Source organism: Myotis nattereri (genome assembly GCF_964212035.1).
Source record: "Myotis nattereri genome assembly, chromosome: 5".
Taxonomy (NCBI): Eukaryota; Metazoa; Chordata; class Mammalia; order Chiroptera; family Vespertilionidae; genus Myotis; species Myotis nattereri.
The window spans coordinates 108,865,080-108,881,884 of NC_138080.1; the positions used below are offsets into that span (position 1 = coordinate 108,865,080).

A 16,805-nucleotide genomic window follows, 5' to 3' on the forward strand; every position below is an offset into this window, starting at 1 on the left:
GTCACAGGTTATGGACTAGAAAAGTACTAAATGCTTTACATGGGCCAGCTCCCCTCACCTGGTTGAATCCTGGCTCCCCTGGAATTCAAGCTCCCTACTTTCAAAAGTTTCCTTCTTCAAAATGGGCCCGCCTGACAGGATTAACTAGCCCCGTGGTCAGCAAACTGCGGCTCTCGAGCCACATGCGGCTCTTTGGCCCCTTGAGTGTGGCTCTTCCACAAAATACCACATGCGAGCGCACACATACAGTGCGATTGAAACTTCGTGGCCCATGCGCAGAAGTCGGTGTTCAAGGATCTCTGAACACATCATCATTGCAAGGAATGGATTCTAACTTGATGAAATGTTACCGAATTGGGTTTAATTTTTTTTAAAAAAACACTGAATGTGAATGTAACGAAAGCTCAGAGCAGCACACTAATTCATAGAGCAGGGGCAGCTTGCTCCGTTTCTTATTTTATTTCCACCCTCCACAGCGCTTACTGGGCCCTCCACGGGCTGAACTGAAAGGTGCCCTTCCCCTCATCAGCCGCATCGTCACTGGACCAGCCACCCCGCAATTCCCTTCTCTCGCCACCGGCTTCAGCAGGGACTCAATTCCACGTGGGACCCCAGACAGAAGCCAGCCCCGAGGAGGCCGAAGGTGACTGATGGGCACCCCACCCTGTCACCGGGCCCCGGAGAGCTCAGTGGACACGTACACGCGACGTGGACCTCCGATCTTCTCTGCAGGAGCGCGCCCAGCCGGTTCCGCACCGCGCAGCGGTAGAAGCCGGCGTCCAGCCGCCGCAGCGCCGGGATCACGTACCTGCCGGACACGGACACAGCGTTAGTGACGCCGCCCACAGCAGCCGCCATCGCACGCGGCGCTCCACTAAGACCGTTTCTGATAAGTAATGTCCTTGCAATCCTCCCTGCCCAGCAGCCGCTGCCGCTCTGTTTGAGGGATGACTCAATCCGCCTCCGTCCCCCACCGGCTGTAAATGTCCGGGAAACGGGTTTCAGATCTGCTGTGTTCATCGCTGCCCCCGGGGCGCCGCCTCAGCGCCGGGCACCTGTGCACGCAGGAGCCGCCGCGCCCGGGATGGAGGGACGCCAGGCGCAGAGCTAGCGAGGCCGCGGGAAACTAGTCCGCAAGGCCGAGGGCGCCGTGGCATCCTGGCCAGGGTCGCTCCCGCGCCATGCCGGGCGCACCGCCCAACACGAGTCACCCGCTTTCCTTTCTCTCTTCTCCTCCGGGGCCCAACGTTCATTGTAAAACCTCTCGGGATGACTGAAACGGCCATGCATTTGTATTTCCATCCCTGTGACTGTCAGCAATCATCCTTCAAATCAGCGCCTTTCAAAGAACGTCAGTAAAGTCTTATAGGAAAAAGGGCAGAGAAGGCTGTCTCCACAAAAGCCTGCTCCAGGCTTACCGTTGGTTTTATAACTTAGGAGGTTTTGAAACCCACAAGCAAGTGGGATAAATAGCCCAGAACCACTTAGAGTGAGCTCACAGCTCCGAGGCCACGCCGCTCACGCTGCGCGAGCGCTTTAGCGGGCCTCTGGCCGCGCTCGCAAACACATCGAGAACAGGGTTTAAGGTCTGAGCTGGCACCTTCCACACGTGGGCAGCTGTCTGCCACGACGAAGAAGAGGGCTGAAGCCCAGTGAATGCTGCCTATTTTCCGAAAGAGGGAAGAGGTGGGGCTGCACCCCTTGTGGAGAAGATGTTCTGGTCACGGGCATCTCGGTTAAGAACAGCGCCTCCCGCCCGCCGGCGGGGCTCAGGGGCTGAGCACCGACCTAGGATCCAGGAGGTCACAGTCTGATTCCGGTCAGGGCACAGGCCCGGGTTGCAGGCTCCATCCCCAGTGGGGGGCGTGCAGAGGCAGCCGATCCATGATTCTCTCTCAGCATTGATGTTTCTCTCCCTCTCTCCCCCTCCCTTCCTCTCTGAAATCAATAAAAATGTTTTTTTTTAAAAGAAGGCCGCCCCTTACACCGCAGTCAGAGTACTTAACGCAGGTAGGAGGCGCCGAATGCGGGATTTTATGTGCTCAGTTCCTAAGCACACCTAAAAATCACTTACATTCACCTAATTGCTCATCTTTTTACTCAAGTGTGTCCAATTAGTCAACCCCAAAAAAGATCTGATAGGCATAATTTTTAAGCAAAAAACCCCCCAAAAAACCATTTGGACCATACAGCTAATTCAGTATTAAGCAAATATTAATCAAAGTATGTTATCCCTCTGATAACCATCTTGAGATCCTATGGCGAGATTAATAAAATCTTTTATGAGGAAAATATTGCTGAGTTTTAATATTCAAAATTTCATTCTTTTCTGAGGAATGGTTTACCTCAAATAAAAAATTAATTAGTGCATCGACTAGTAAATCAGAATAATACCGAAGAAGGCAGCACAGGGAGTCGGGGCCATGTATTTAAATTACAAATAAAACGAGAAGGATGAGGGGCTTTAGCATGTACCGTGATTCTAAGAAGGAGGAGTTCTGAGACTGCACTAAAATAAAATCAACGCAAGTTTTTGGAAAAGAAATAACACGGTCATTAGAGCATGTATTTGAAAAACTGTAAGAACAGCTTCGTCCCTGCAGCGTAACCACATTTATATCATTGGTATTCGTGCCATTTTCCCTTTCTGAAGGAATCTTAACTAGCTGCTACATTTCTGTAGCGCTCCCACGTACAAGTGCACAAACTCAGCACTGCTTTCGAACAACGGAGACAGCGCGGAGTGGCAGACATATGCTGTTCTGTCCCGGAGCTTTAGCTGAATGCCTCACTAGGGAAAAAAATATACAAAAAAGTTGCAAAGTCCTCCCACCTATTACAGGAATTTCCTACACATTATGTTCGCCCAACAGATGGGAACACTCCTCGCAGGCCGGTTTATCAGCACACATTTTCAAGGCGAGAAAGTTTCCTGGCTCTTTACAAACAACTATGATGACATCTTCGCACCAGATGCCACGAAAACAGAAAATGCTGCCCCGGTTTCAAGTAAACTTGGCAGGGAATGTCACACCACAGTGAAATTCTACTAGGCTGCCCAGCCGGTGTGGGTCAGCAGTTGAGCCTCGACCTATGAACCAGGAGGTCACAGTTCCATTCCCAGTCAAGGCACATGTGGTCTCAATCCCCAGTAGGGGGCGTGCAGGAGGCGGCTGATCAATGATTCTCTCTCATGGTTGATGTTTCTATCTCTCACTCTCCCTCTCCCTTCCTCTCTGACATATATATATCTCCATCCATCCTACTAGGCCAGTGGTTGGCAAACCGCGCCTCCTGAGCCACATGCGGCTCTTTGGCCCCTTCAGTATGGCTCTTCCACAAAATACCATGTGTGGGTGCGCACGTACAGTGCGATTGAAACTTCATGGCCCATGCGCAGAAGTCAGTTTTCGGAAAGGAAATAGACGAAACAAGTGTACAAGACGAGTGTGGGTGGGAGAGTTGGAAGGGGTCGACCTCAGTGAACGTACCTCCATCAGATCGAGGACGTTTTTAGCAAAGGCCAGCTTAGGAGTACCCTAATTAAGTTAATAACAATGTACCTACCTATATAGTTGAAGTTTAAAAAATTTGGCTCTCAAAAGAAATTTCAATCGTTGTACTGTTGATATTTGGCTCTGTGGACTAATGAGTTTGCCGACCACTGCCCTAGGCTAACAGAACAGTGTCCAGGCCAGTTCACCATCAGGAAGAGCAAATTAAAGGAAATCCAACAAAATCACAGCAAAACCAAGGGTTGAAGGGAATGCCTCCACTTCCGCTAAGTAGAACAAGGTCCTGAACTGCCGCTCAGAACGGGCCACAGGCACAGCCCGTGTCTCCGGGATGCGGCAGCGGGTGCACTGCGGCCGGGACAGTGCTCCGACCAGCCCTCCGGGGGGCACTTTTGGTCTCCGAGCATCTTCTCACTCCCCCGTATTTGGAGAGTGCTCCGCTCGGAGGCCTGGGGGAGGCCGACCCAGCGCCGGCCACCGGCACTGTGGGCTCCGAGACCTGGGCCAGGCGAGCAGTGCGCGTGTCCCGTGCCCATCGGGGCAGCGTCCCCCGCAGTGGCATCTGGTGCCCGTGTCCCCAGCAGCAGGGCCCTCGCTCAGAGAGGAAATGCAGCTGGCTCCTCCCCCTGCTGCAGGAAGTCCTGGCAGAAACTGCAGACCATCCGCCCGGGGGACTCTGGTGGCTGGCACTCAGCAGCAGGTGCCAGGGGCACTGAGGCTCGCAGAACAGGCTCCCTCTGAGCCTCCTGTCTCCATTCCAAAAGCCCTGTGGCTCCACCTTTCATCTGAGCCACGGCTTGGCCACCAGCTCCCCGCAGCCTGGGCGCTTGCATTCAGGTGCAGCGGCAGCACCCCACATCAGCCAGGCCTCGTGCCGCGTGCTGCCTGTCCCAGGGTTCTCTGCGCCAGGGTGTCCACGCAGGCACTTCAGGCCTGAGGGACCGGAGTGAGGCTGGGGCCGTGGGCCATCGCTGAGGAAGGAGCTCAGAGGTGACTGTGTTCGTCTCCCTCCGTCCCAGGGGGATCAGTGGAGCTCTGTAAGGACCTTGATACTGAGCGGGTCCTGGTTCTGTCTGGGTTGCACTGGGTCTTCCTCCTCGCGTCGCAGCTCTTCCCTTGCTCTCGCTGCCTGAGTGTCCCAGACACCTCGTGCCAACCCGCCTCTGCAGTTTCCAGAGAGCCCAGCTGATCACAGAGAGCGAACTGTCCGACGTGCTGCAAAATCGCTGTTGTTTATTATTTGCCTCTTAATTGGTAGTGGCCACTGAGGATACGTTGTAAAATTGGATGTGGCCGTGATCCGGTTTTGGTGATTTTTCTAGTGCCTTTTACACGTTGGTATATTTAGAGATCATTTCACCTTTGTTTTCTTATAGTTTAATTTTTTAATGTAACTCTTAAATGACTCTGAAATGTACTGGGGGTCTGGTATAAAAAGAGGACCCATGTTCAATATTGTTTCCAAATAACTGACTTCTTTGCCGCTGCTTCTAATGCTCACTTGAGGGTGTGGGTTTTTATGGACACAACGGTCTAGTTCAAACTCCCTTCTGGAATATTTCTGTCTGTTTGTGTCCCACTAACATGTCATTTAATTACGGTGGCTCCTGGGAGGGAATACTCCTCCCTGTGTTCACCTAGTGTTTTGAAGATTCGTTGGGCTTCTTTTCTGTTTATATTTTGACATGCACTCTGTGTCTGCTCATGAATCATGGTACCCTCAGCAAACCCCATTGGGACTCTTCTTGAAATTAGGCTAAACTTCAACAACAATTTCAAAGGAATTTAAATTTCTACAATGTTTAGATTTCCCAACTAGGGCGACGTTCACTACTTTTCTTCATGTAGGTTCTACTCATCTGTATATATAAAACCCTAATATGCAAATAGACCAAATGGCAGAACATAGCAACCAAACAACCAGTTGCTATGACGTGCGCTGACCACCATGGGGCGCGCACGGAACATGGTAGGCATCAGTAGCAGGCGGCAGAATGAGGAACATGGTGGGCATCGGCCGCAATGGGATGGTGGAGCAGGTGAGCGGAGGTGCTAGACCAAGGCAGGGCTCCGGTTGCTGTCATCCGGGCGAGCCTCTGGTGGTTACTGAAAATTCTTTGCTCCTGTGTGCCGTGGTCCCACCAGGCACTTGCACCTGCTGCCGGCGCCCACACCTGCTGCTGGTGCTGGCCCCACCCGCACCCGCTGCGGCCCCGATCGCCCCTGAAGGCTTCTCCACCTCCCCCTGCTCCTGAGGGGTGATTGGGGCAGCAGCCACCACTCACACCTGCTGACGGCGCCAGCCTCATTTGCACCTACTGCTGGCGCCAGCCCTAATTGCTCTGCGCCGTCAGCGGGTGCGAGCAGGGCCGCTGCCGTCAGCGCATGGAACGGAAGTGGCAGGAGCGGGGCTGCCAGCAGACAGGGGACCAGGGGCCACTGTGGGAAAGGTGGGCAGGGGCGCGGAGGATGAGCCGAGACCTGCCCCTAAGCCTACTGCAGCCTCGCGGCCCACAGTTCCTTTCAAGGTGCACAAATTCATGCACTGGGCCCCTAGTTTCTTATACAGGTGATTTCCAGGCATTGAATAATTTTTATTGATATTATGAAATTTTTTATCTTTGGGTAAGACTTAGGAAAAAGTAACTTCCCCCTTAATAATTCCTATTTTTTTACTGGAATAAAAAAAAATAAACATCCATGAATTTTCTATCATTAGACTGTCCTAGAGGCTGAGCACAGAGACAGGCCCAGGAGGAAGCGGTGAGATGCTTCAGCAGCTTAGAGCATCCATTACCACCCCGCCTGCTTTGTAACAATGAGCACTGTGCCCAGCACCAAGGAGGTCTTGGCTTGGAGATATATACTTTGAATACAATTGCAAAATAATGTTTTAGCCCAAAATAGAAAATAATTTAGAATAAATGTTGTTGGTTTTTTTTTTGGGGGGGGGGGTGGGCAGGTAGAAATGGTTTTCTCATGAAACTGCTATCGCTTTGCAGGGTAGTCACCTGTGCTTACATGTGGAAATGAGCAGACCCAGGAATAACACAGCAGCTGGAACTCGCCAGAACTCACCGTGCAGTTTAACCGTAACACAAGCAGCCAAGAAATTGCTATTTTTTGTCAAAGCTGCAAAGGTGAATTTATATTATTTTCTCTGTGAGAGGGTTAGCATTTTCATCACTGACACCAAGTGTGGGGGTGGGGTCGGAATTCATGCCAGGCGGGAACAGCCACCATTTCGGAAGGCGCCGTGTTTTCCATTCGGGACGCGGAGCCGCCGCGTGGAGGTGAGCGCCTGGCAGCCGGAGGTGCTGAGCGGGAGTCAGGCGATGGAAGAGTAATTTGGAAAACCAGCCTGAGGTTTTTAGACAGGTTTTATATCTTGAAAAAAATGATGACAAAACACGATGGATCCTCGATAACCCATCTCAGTCCTGGAGCCTCATGAATAGAATGTAATTTATCACGTCGGCCCCAAGTCAGCGGCTGCAGAAACCCATCTCTCCCAGCGAGCTCCCGGGAAGCGGCCGCCACGCGGCTGCTTGTGCTAATGGGGCGCGCCCCCCCGCCCGGCTCCAGCGCAGGACGCCGGTCTCCTGTGGACTCTCCAGAGCCTCGACGAGCAGGCGTGGCCAGGGCAGGGTCCCCTCCTCCAGGATGTCCAAGTTCAAGTTTGGATGGCTGCACATATAAAACGATGGCACCGTGCAGCGTCCTGGGGCTTACGAATTAAAATGTTACACCACTGTTTTAAAACGTCTCCAATGGAATCTAAATAACAGAGTGGTTTTGATCGCCACATGATCCAGTTTTCAAAATGAACTCTAACCAGTTCAGCTTCCACGTGGTTTCTCTTTTCTCTTTGAAGTTGCGCATTACACCTACTCACCCCACAGAAGCGTATCCTCGTGTAACAGAGTTTTATGCATTAAGGATACACATCGATTGCCCACCCGGCTTCTTGGAAATAGAAATGTGCACATAAATAGCAATTTGGAGGGAATCCCCTTTGTCCAAAAGATTGAAGTGCTTTTTAAAAAAATGTCTTCTGGGTTCCATGTTCAACGTTCACCAAAACACAATAAATGTATTATATACTTTGAAAAATAACGAGCAAACATTAAAAACTTAGAAAGGAAACGTGTTTCTTAATGAGACGGCAGTGACTGTTTTCAGTTACTTCGCATTTCGTTAAATGGCAAGTTAGTTGCTACTAGAATGAACAGAATTGGACAGGAATTTAAAGAAGAAGAGGAAGAGGCAGGCCTGGCCAGGCCGCATGCAGCTCATTTGCTGGGAATGAGTGAGCGGGAGAAACGAGCACGCGGAGCCGAGGCCGAGGCAGCGCGGGAAGCTCTGAGGTCACACAGGCGGCCGGGGCCTCCACAGCACATGCTCTTTGTGGGGGGCAGTGAACGGAGGTGTCTTCTGCAGAAATGTTTGGGGAAACATGAGCACAGCCTTCCCGTGGGGGGCGCTCCTTCTAGATCAACACAGAACAAGGACCTGCGGGTGGAAGGAACTCCCCCCTCGTCCCAGAAATCGGTACCCCAGCCCGGGAACGCAGTACTGTGTGCTTCCTAGGCCTCTTCTCCACCTGCTTTCCATTTCCAGCAAACCGGGGCCAGTCCGAGGCTAATGCATGGAGATGAGGGCCTCCGAGCCTGACAGCACCTGTGCGGGCTGGTAAAGCGGCGCCCTCACCTGGGGCACCTCCCGCAGGTGCTGTCCTTGCTGGGCGCTTGTCCAACCTTCCTGAGGGCGGCAGCCTGGCTGAGGACTGTTGGGGAGCAGAACCGGTGAGGGGAGCCCAGCCTGTGCAGTGTCACTGAGGGGGCTCCGGGCTGGGTCCAAACACCCCATTTCCAGGGTCCGGTTTGCAGTTATGAGAAATACATGTAGAGAGAAATACGTGTAGGCTCTCTGGCTGCCTGCAGGGCCCACTCTTTGGGTTAAGCCAAATGTTTTGAACTGTGTGTCTGGCTGGCGCCCTAGGATGGCTTTGAGCGGGAGACTCGGACGGGCCAGGGTGCCTCTTGGCTGTGAGACGAGAGACACTACGCAGAAGCCGGTCAGGAGAACACACGGGTGTGATCTCAGCGGCTCGGAACGCAAGCCTGTGGAGACTGAGGGTCTGGATCGCAGTCTGTCTGCCACTGTCCTCGGCCATGACCTCAGGGTGAAGACACCAGGACAGGCCATCCACGGACCACTCCTTTTTATTAGGACGAACAAGCTGGATTCTCTTAAAACTAAAGCATTGCCATTTGAATTTTAGGACCCCTCTGAGGTGGGGTCCTAAAACGAACGACTTCCTACGAGTGAGCAACACAACCCGTATGAGAATAGTGAACCCATTCTGAACGCATGTTCAAAGCTACCCCTTCCTCCTGGGTGCGTCAGAAAGCCACTCCCACCGGGTCAATCCCTGGGCCTCCATGCCGACAAGGCCAGCGCTCTACACACACCCACGTGCAACGGAATCCCAGCCTGAGGCGACCAGGTACCTGTACTCGCTGCTGTAGGCGGTGACCTCGCTGTCATTGCGCAGCCACTTGAACTCCAGGGGCCAGCTGCCCTCGGCCAGGCAGGTGAGGACCAGGCGGTTGCCCTCCAGGTGCGTCTGCGGCAGGCCCGGCTCCGTCTTAAAATACGGCACAACGTCCTCTGAAGAATTTTAAAAAAGAAGAAGAAAGAAAGAAAATAGCTGACTAAAGTGCATGTGAAAATGGCATTCATCTAATTAGTGAATCACTTGTTTACATCGACTCATGTATTCGCAAAGAGACAGGCACCCCTATGGTCAGGGCAGCATGATACCCGGCGGCCAAGGCATGGAAACGGCGAAGTGCCCGCGGGAGAGGACTGGATGGAGAAGGCTGGTCCACACCCACCGTGGGACACGGCTCAGCCACAGAGGACGAAGCGGTGCCATTTGCAACCACGTGGATGGACCGTGAGAACATGATTCCGAGTGACAGTCAGACGAGAAAGCTAAGAGCCATGTGATGTCACGCATATGTGGCTGTAAAACTGACACAGGAACACACACGGCAGAGGGGTGGTGCCAGCGGGAGGGGGTGGGGAGGAGGGGGCCGAACACGAGGCGACAGGAGCAGAGCTGACTGCGGTGGGCACACGGTGCCATAGGCAGATGTTGTACCTTAGAAACCCGCACCTGAAACCTGTATGCTCATGGAGACCAAGGGCACCCCAATCAAACGTAATTAAAATAAAAATAACGATAAGATAAAGTGGCCTTGTTTTAAAAGTAGCAATGACGGCCTTTCGGCCCCCTGGAAGCTCTCAGTGATCACAGTTCCCATGGCTGCGCGCTCACTGGCGGCACCATCCGAGCGCGTCTGACGGAGCCGCCCGGGCTAGTCCACGTGGGTTCACCCGCATTTCTCCAGGGGCAGGCGGGCCCTCTGCTCCCACAGCCTGGGGGCAAGGAGGCACAGTGTCCTCAAGGTGACAGCAGGGGTGCACCTGGGCTCTGAGGAGGCCACACCCTCGCACCGCCTTCCATAACTAGCAAACTCATGCCTGCACGGACACCATGAGGCACCCCGCTCAGCTCGTGCACAGGAGGAGGCGCCACCCCGGGAACCTGTGTGTTTCGCACAAAGGAATAGCACAGGGCAACGGGAGTGAGCCACCCACAGCCACACACGACCCGGAGCCGGTGAACCCCACAGACACCCGGGGTGAAAGATGCCAGACAGGAAGGAAGGAGTTCCCACACAGGCCGCCACCCCAGGTTCCGGGGAGTGAAAACCAGGCGGCACTGTCTGTGGTGTCAGAGGTCAGGGTGGGGGTGACCTTGGGGGGATGGGGCAGGGCATAGGGGGCTGCGGATGGAGACAGGCCAGACCTACTCTGTGTGGTTGCATGGGGGTACGTATTTAGTGAAAATGCATATATATGACTTGTGCAATTTTTGTATATACGCTTCAATAATTTTTTAAAAACATATGACCACAGGACACTCAGCTTCTAGTTCTTGCCATCTCAAATTCCCTGCATGACCTGGTCAGGATGGGTGCGATTCTGTTTATTCACCAGTAAAACACAGGGAATTAGATGCCTGCTCGCTTTTCCGATGAAATCCCAGGGCACACCTGTGTCATCTGCTCCCTGTCCACCTTCCAGGCCTCCTACCCTTTCAACGCACACGGACACTCTGCCGCTCGGCCACTGACCTCTGAAGCCAGGAAAGCCGGTCACACCTGGGGCCTTCCCTCTGCCCTTTCCCGCCTGGACACCCCCTCCCCAAATAAGAAGATTTAACCTGGTCAATGAGCAAGTGCAGCGGCCAAGAGCTAAAAGCTCAGTCCCGTCAGATCCTCAGGTCAAACCAAGCGCTGAGGCCCTGGGGCATGAGCTGCCTTGGGAGGTACAAAGGCTAGAAAACCAGCAGGTGGCGGTGGGGACGGGAGCAGGTGCGCTGGGCCCAGCCGCAGCCGGTCTCCACGCCATCCCCGGTGATTTTCAGTGGGTGCTCACTTCACACTCCACACAGTCTTGTGTGAATAATAAGTTACATGGTCGCTCTAGTCACAGGCCTAGTGAACAGCACTGTCAATGTTATTATAACTAGTGGCCTGGTGCACGGATTCGTGCACATTGAAAGGAAGTGGGGCCACGCTCCCTCCTCTCTGGTTCCAGGGTGCGTCACCCAAGAACCGCTGCTGCCAAGTCATCACAGCTTGGCAGCTTCTGTGTTGAGCATTCGCCCCCTAGTGGTCAGTGCATGTCATATGTACCAGCTGGTGGGATGGTCACTTAGCCTTTTATATATAGAATAGAGGACCGGTGCACAAAAATTTGTGCACTTGGGGGTGGAGGGAGGGTGTCCCTCAGCCCAGCCTGTGTCCTCTCGCAGTCTGGGACCCCTCAGGGGATGACCACCTGCTGGCTTAGGCCTGCTCCCCGGGGGATTGGGCCTAAGATGGCAATCAGACATCCCTCTGGCAGCCCAGCACCCCTCGGGGGATGCCCACTTGCCAGCGGGGAGCAGGCCTAAACTGCAGTTGGACATCCTTAGCGCTGCTGAGGAGGCAGGAGAGGCTCCCACCACCACCACTGTACTGGCAGCCATCAGCCTGGCTTGTGGCTGAGCAGAGCTCCTCCCATGTGAGAGTGCCCTGACCACCAGAGGGCAGCTCCTGCATTGAGCGTCTGCCCCCTGGTGGTCAGTGTGTGTCATAGTGACCAGTCATTCCCAGTCCTTCTGCTGTTAGGGTCAGTGTGCATATTACCCTTTTACTATATAGGATAGAGGCCTGGTGCACGGGTGGGGGCCGGCTGGTTTGCCCTGAAGGGTGTCCTGGATCAGGATGGGGGTCCCACTTGGGTGCCTGGCTAGCCTGGATGAGGGGATGATGGCTGTTTGCAGCTGGTCACACCCACTTCAGGGTGGGAGTCCCCACTGGGGTGCCTGGCCAGTCTGGGTGAGGGGCTGAGGGCTGTTTTCAGGCTGGCAGGTGACTGAAGCTCCCAACCTCTCCCTTTTTGCTTTTTTTTTTTTTTATTCTGGGATTTATTTACCTTCTGTGGCTGTCACTGGAACTGAGAGCCGGCTTTAGCTCTGCGGCTTGGCTCCAGCTCTGAGACCTCGGCTGCTGAAAGCAGGTATCTGGGTTTGTTTGGGTTCTATAATTGAAACACTGTTGCAGCTCCAGCTCTGAGGCCCAGCTGAAAGCAGGTTTCTGGGGTTTGTTTAGCTTCCATAATTGCAACATTGTTTCTTAGAGTGCAGCTCAGAGACCAGCAGTGGCAGGCGGGGAACCTTGGCTTCCTCCATCACTGGAACAAGCAAGCCTCCTGTTTGCTTCAGCTGCCTGGCTGCTGGCCACCATTGTGGTTGGCAGTTAATTTGCATATAGCTCTGATTAACCAATGGGAAGCGTGTTGGAGGTACGGTTAAATACCATGTTTGTCTATTATTAGATAGGATGGTGATTTGCTATTACTCTAGAACAGGGGTGGAGAACCGCTGCCGCCTAAGGCCAGAGAAATCACTGGGTCTGGCCCTGCCCCGGTCATTAGGGATGAGTTATTAAATGTTTGATTAAATATAGCAGCAGGCTAATTTTTATGTTGATAATTTTATAGCCCTTGAATGATGTTATAAATGCACGATGGTCCTCAGCAGATAAGAGGTTCCCATCCACTCTAGAGGGACAGAAGGCAGCCTGGACAGAGTCGCCCTTAAAGATCATTCTGGCTGCACCAAGGAGGGGTCAGGAGGGACCCAGAGGTGCAAGCCGACCCGGCGGGAGGCCAAGCTAGGCACCCAGGGAGCGCTCTGGAGGGTGATGTGGGTCAGGGCGAAGAAATTGTAGAGGCTGTGGTGGTGGAAAGAAATGGCTACTTTCAAACACTATTTAGGGGGCAAGCAAAGGCAGTGATGGACTGAAGGTGGGGGTGAGGGAGAACGGGGGGTAAGGAGGGTTCAGAGATCTCTGACCCGCCCAACTTTCTGTTTGATAAACACACCGATTCTGCAGCCAGCCCTGGACATGGACAGAGTCAGACAGGCCCTGGCCCCTCAGAGATCACAGTCTGGGTCTGAGGAGTGAGGAGTGAGGCGTGAGGAGGAGTGAGGTGTGAGGAGGCGTGAGGCGTGAGGCGCTGCTGCTGAGATGTATAACTTGGCCCGGTCCAGGGGTCCCCTGCCTCTGCTGCACGTCACGTGTTCCGAGCCCCTGGCGCGTTTTTAGGTTTGGATTCACCGTCCTCTGTCCAACTCGGCTGTTTGCCGTGTACGTCGGCGGAGTCACCCGCTCGCACGGCCCGAGCCGTGAGATAAAGCGGAATGGCAGTGGCTGTGGCCCTGGCGCCTGGGGCCGGCTGCGCAGCAGGCTTTATTTATGTCCCGCCATCTGCACGCCCCTGACGGCACAAAGAGAAACGCCACTTCCTGTGGGGGCAGCGCCCTGCAGGAATAAGTCAGAGGAAATACATCTTTTTGAAAGAAACCTGCTTCAAGATAGACACGCATGAGCTCGGATTTGGTTTTACAATGACAGGGCATCTTCGATGTAATAGATGGCGCGGGGGTTCGGAATGGGAGCGACGCCGTGGCTCACGCCTCCGCAGAACACGCAGCTTCCTGAGCGGCCTCTGCTGTGCAGAAACGCTGGGTGCCTGGCCCGACCGGCGGAGAACCCGCCACGGAGAACAGCCGCACCGAGTGGCCAGCAGGTCGCTTGTGATCCAGCGCCGGTAGAATTATGGCTGGCGCAGGCTGGCATTTACATTAGGAGGAATCTCACGTGTCTAAGTTAAAGTTATGACCACAAGTATCTCACGGAGATTGGCCCACGTGCCGAGTAGCAGCGATCTCTCCAAGCCCAGCACGGCTTACCACAGAAACAGACAGCAGATCCAGAAATTAAACGAGGTATCAAGGGAGCAAAACGCAAACGCTTAGGCGAGAGAAAGAGACAAAAAGATTAGTATTCAGGTCGGCACAGGCCCCTACGAAAGCATGTGATCCTTATGTGCCTTAAGTGGCACAGAAAAAAGTCTGAAAAGGGCCATAAAGACAAAAATGATTGAGTTCTTTCTGAGACAGGTAATCAGACCCTGACCTGGGGAAAAGCCAGTGGGGTCGCCCTGTGGCTTTTTGAGGCAGAGTGTGTGTGTGTGTGTGCGTGTGCGTGTGTGTGTGTGTGCGCGTGTGTGCGTGCGCGCGCACACGCGCACTTATCTTGCCCAATAATAACGAAAAGATCTCCCTTCCTGGGGAGAAATAAGCAGAGATGAACCCTGCTTCTGTATTCTTACGATGATCATTATAAGACCCTGGAATGAATTACTAAGGAAAACGGTGACATTTCCATTTTCACAATCTTTTAAATAGAACATAAATCATTTATGAAAGAGAGAGGCTCGTCTGTCCGGGTAACGCAGATTTAAGGTCCACCCAGAGGAGAGGGATGGACTTAATGTTCTCTCCAGACAACATTATAATTTTATGATGCAGCAGTCACTTTCCTAAATGGACTCCTAAGGTTCTCGGTGGTAACGTGAATACATTGAACTTTCCTGTCCAACGTGACTGCCTGTGCTCATCTAGGAAGGAGCCACGACCCACTGGCACAGGGCAGCGGGGGGGCAGGAGGCCGGGAGGCGGGGCCTCTTCCTGGGCGAGCGGCTTCCTCCCCCAGCAGGGTGGACCCTGTGGGTTAGCTACCTGGCTCACCATGGAAACGGGAGACTCTGCCACCAGAAACGGCACTAGAGGCGTGAGCGTCAGACCCACCTATTCTGTGGCTGCAACCAGAGCCCTGCGGCCGGGCCACCGGCATCGGGCACTGGCTCCCCCTCCTCCTCCATTTTAAAGCAACTGAATAAAGAAAGACTAGTCCACATCTGCGTAGCAGAGGGCGCCCCCGGCCACAGCCGAGGTCCAGAGCGGAGGACCCGCTGCCCTGGAAGGGTGACATTCCGGGCGTCCAGCAGGCGGCCTGGCCGAACCCCAAGAGCAGCAGCAGGAGGGCAGCCTCCGCCAGGGCGGGGCCTCCTCTGCCAAGTCTGCTCTTCGGCAGCTGAGTTTCCCGGGCAACTAAGCTTTTGGTTTAAACCACTAACCTTCCTTTCAATCCTCCTTTACACCAGATTCAAACGTCTGCATGCCCCACGCTCACGGAAGTACCCCAAGGAAAGCTGCCTTCTCAGAGCCCCGGGGAAACAAGCAGGGGCCTGAGGTATCATGGGTGGGCGGCGCTCTAGGAAAGGGCGGGGAGCAGGCCCTTTCCCTAAACTCAGCCACTCACACCCAGCTGCTGGCAGGGGACTAGTGCGCCCCCTGGAGCCGGGCAGCTACTCACAGTGGGCGCTGCTCCTGCATCACACTCACATTTCATCTTTTTAAAGAAAACGGTGGTACATTTCATGTGCTGCTGAGATAACATTGAAACGAATGATGAGATAGGTTCCAGTTAAATATTCAAATATGGGAGGCCACACCCCTCGCTGCGGCTCAGGACAGTCCTCTGTGCCCCGGACAAGCTGGCTCGCTGCACTTCTCTGACCACCACGCAGGCACTTGGTGGCTGAAGCTGGGAGAAGGAGGAGGAGGAGGAGAAGGAGAAGGAGGAGGAGGAGGAGGAGGAGGAGGAGAGGAAGAAGGAGGAGGAGGAGGAGGAGGAGGAGGAGGAGGAAGAGGAAGAGGTGGCGGCAGCTCCATCCTTACAGCTGAATCTCAGGCTGCATTCTCCTAGCTTATCAGAAGTATTTATAAATATTTTCCAGCAATAGACCTTCAAGCATAGTAGGATGCACCACCATATTTTGTAGATGTTAAAAAAGTAGTCAACGTCTCTGTATGCCACTTTATATAGTTCCACTTCTGCCTTACAAAAATAAACGAGTGTCAGAAATTTCAGGGTGAAAGGTAGTGACAAATATATATATATATATATATATATATATATATATATATATACACACACACACACACACTAGAGGTCTGGTACACGAAATTCATGCACTCGGTGAGGGGGTTCCTCAGCCCGGCCTGTGCCCTCTCACAGTCCAGGAGCACTCAGGGGATGTCCGACTACAGTCAGTCGGACATCCTTAGTGCTGCTGTGGAGGCAGGAGAGGCTCCTGTCACCGCCACTGCAATCACCAGCCATGAACCCGGCTTCTGGCTGAGCAGCGCTCCCCCTGTGGGAGTGCACTGACCACCAGGGAGGAGCTCCTGCATTGAGTGTCTGCCCCTGGTGGTCAGTGAGCATCATAGCAACCAGTCGTTCTGCTGTTCGGTCGATTTGCATATTAGCCTTTTATTATATGGGATTATTTCAAAGATAATCAAAACTAACCAAGCCATGATGACTGTGAACATAGGAATGGGGTGTCGTGTGGTCCCACTCTCCAGCTGCTGGGGGCACGACTGGGAGAGCAGAGGTGAGTCGGGTCTCCACTGTGCACACAGCCTCTCCCACCAACAGTCAGGAGCCCCTCGCCACCTTCTCCGCGTTTGTAGAGCTTTGCCAGGAGAGGAGGCCACACGGAGGCTCCAGCCACCCTGCCCCACAACGACGGCGCTGCAGCATCCTCCCGCCGGCGTGGAGGGTCTCTGGCTGCTGGGCACAGGGGCACAGTTGGTCTCTGCTCTCAGCAGTCAGAGTCCAGGAAGTGAGGGACGGTCAGCGAGCCAAGGGCAATGCCCGAAGCTGACAGGGCCCTCGATGGGGCTCCCGGGGCTGAGGTGCCCACGTAGCAGCCAGGGCGGCAGCTGGAGGGCACTGGTGGGCCTGAGGTGCC

At 53.9% G+C, this 16,805-nt stretch overlaps 1 protein-coding gene across 1 annotated transcript in view; it reads right to left on the bottom strand.

The window, feature by feature from the left end:
• Positions 1-16,805, bottom strand: part of SDK1 (sidekick cell adhesion molecule 1) — a gene marked incomplete at its 5' end in the record, with an annotated part of 547,830 nt that overhangs the window by 285,925 nt on the left and 245,100 nt on the right. The window contains 2 exons of the mRNA XM_081093020.1: positions 702-808; positions 9,029-9,188. Of these exons, the coding sequence (XP_080949146.1) occupies positions 702-808; positions 9,029-9,188 (267 nt within the window). The remainder of the gene's footprint in view (positions 1-701; positions 809-9,028; positions 9,189-16,805) is intronic.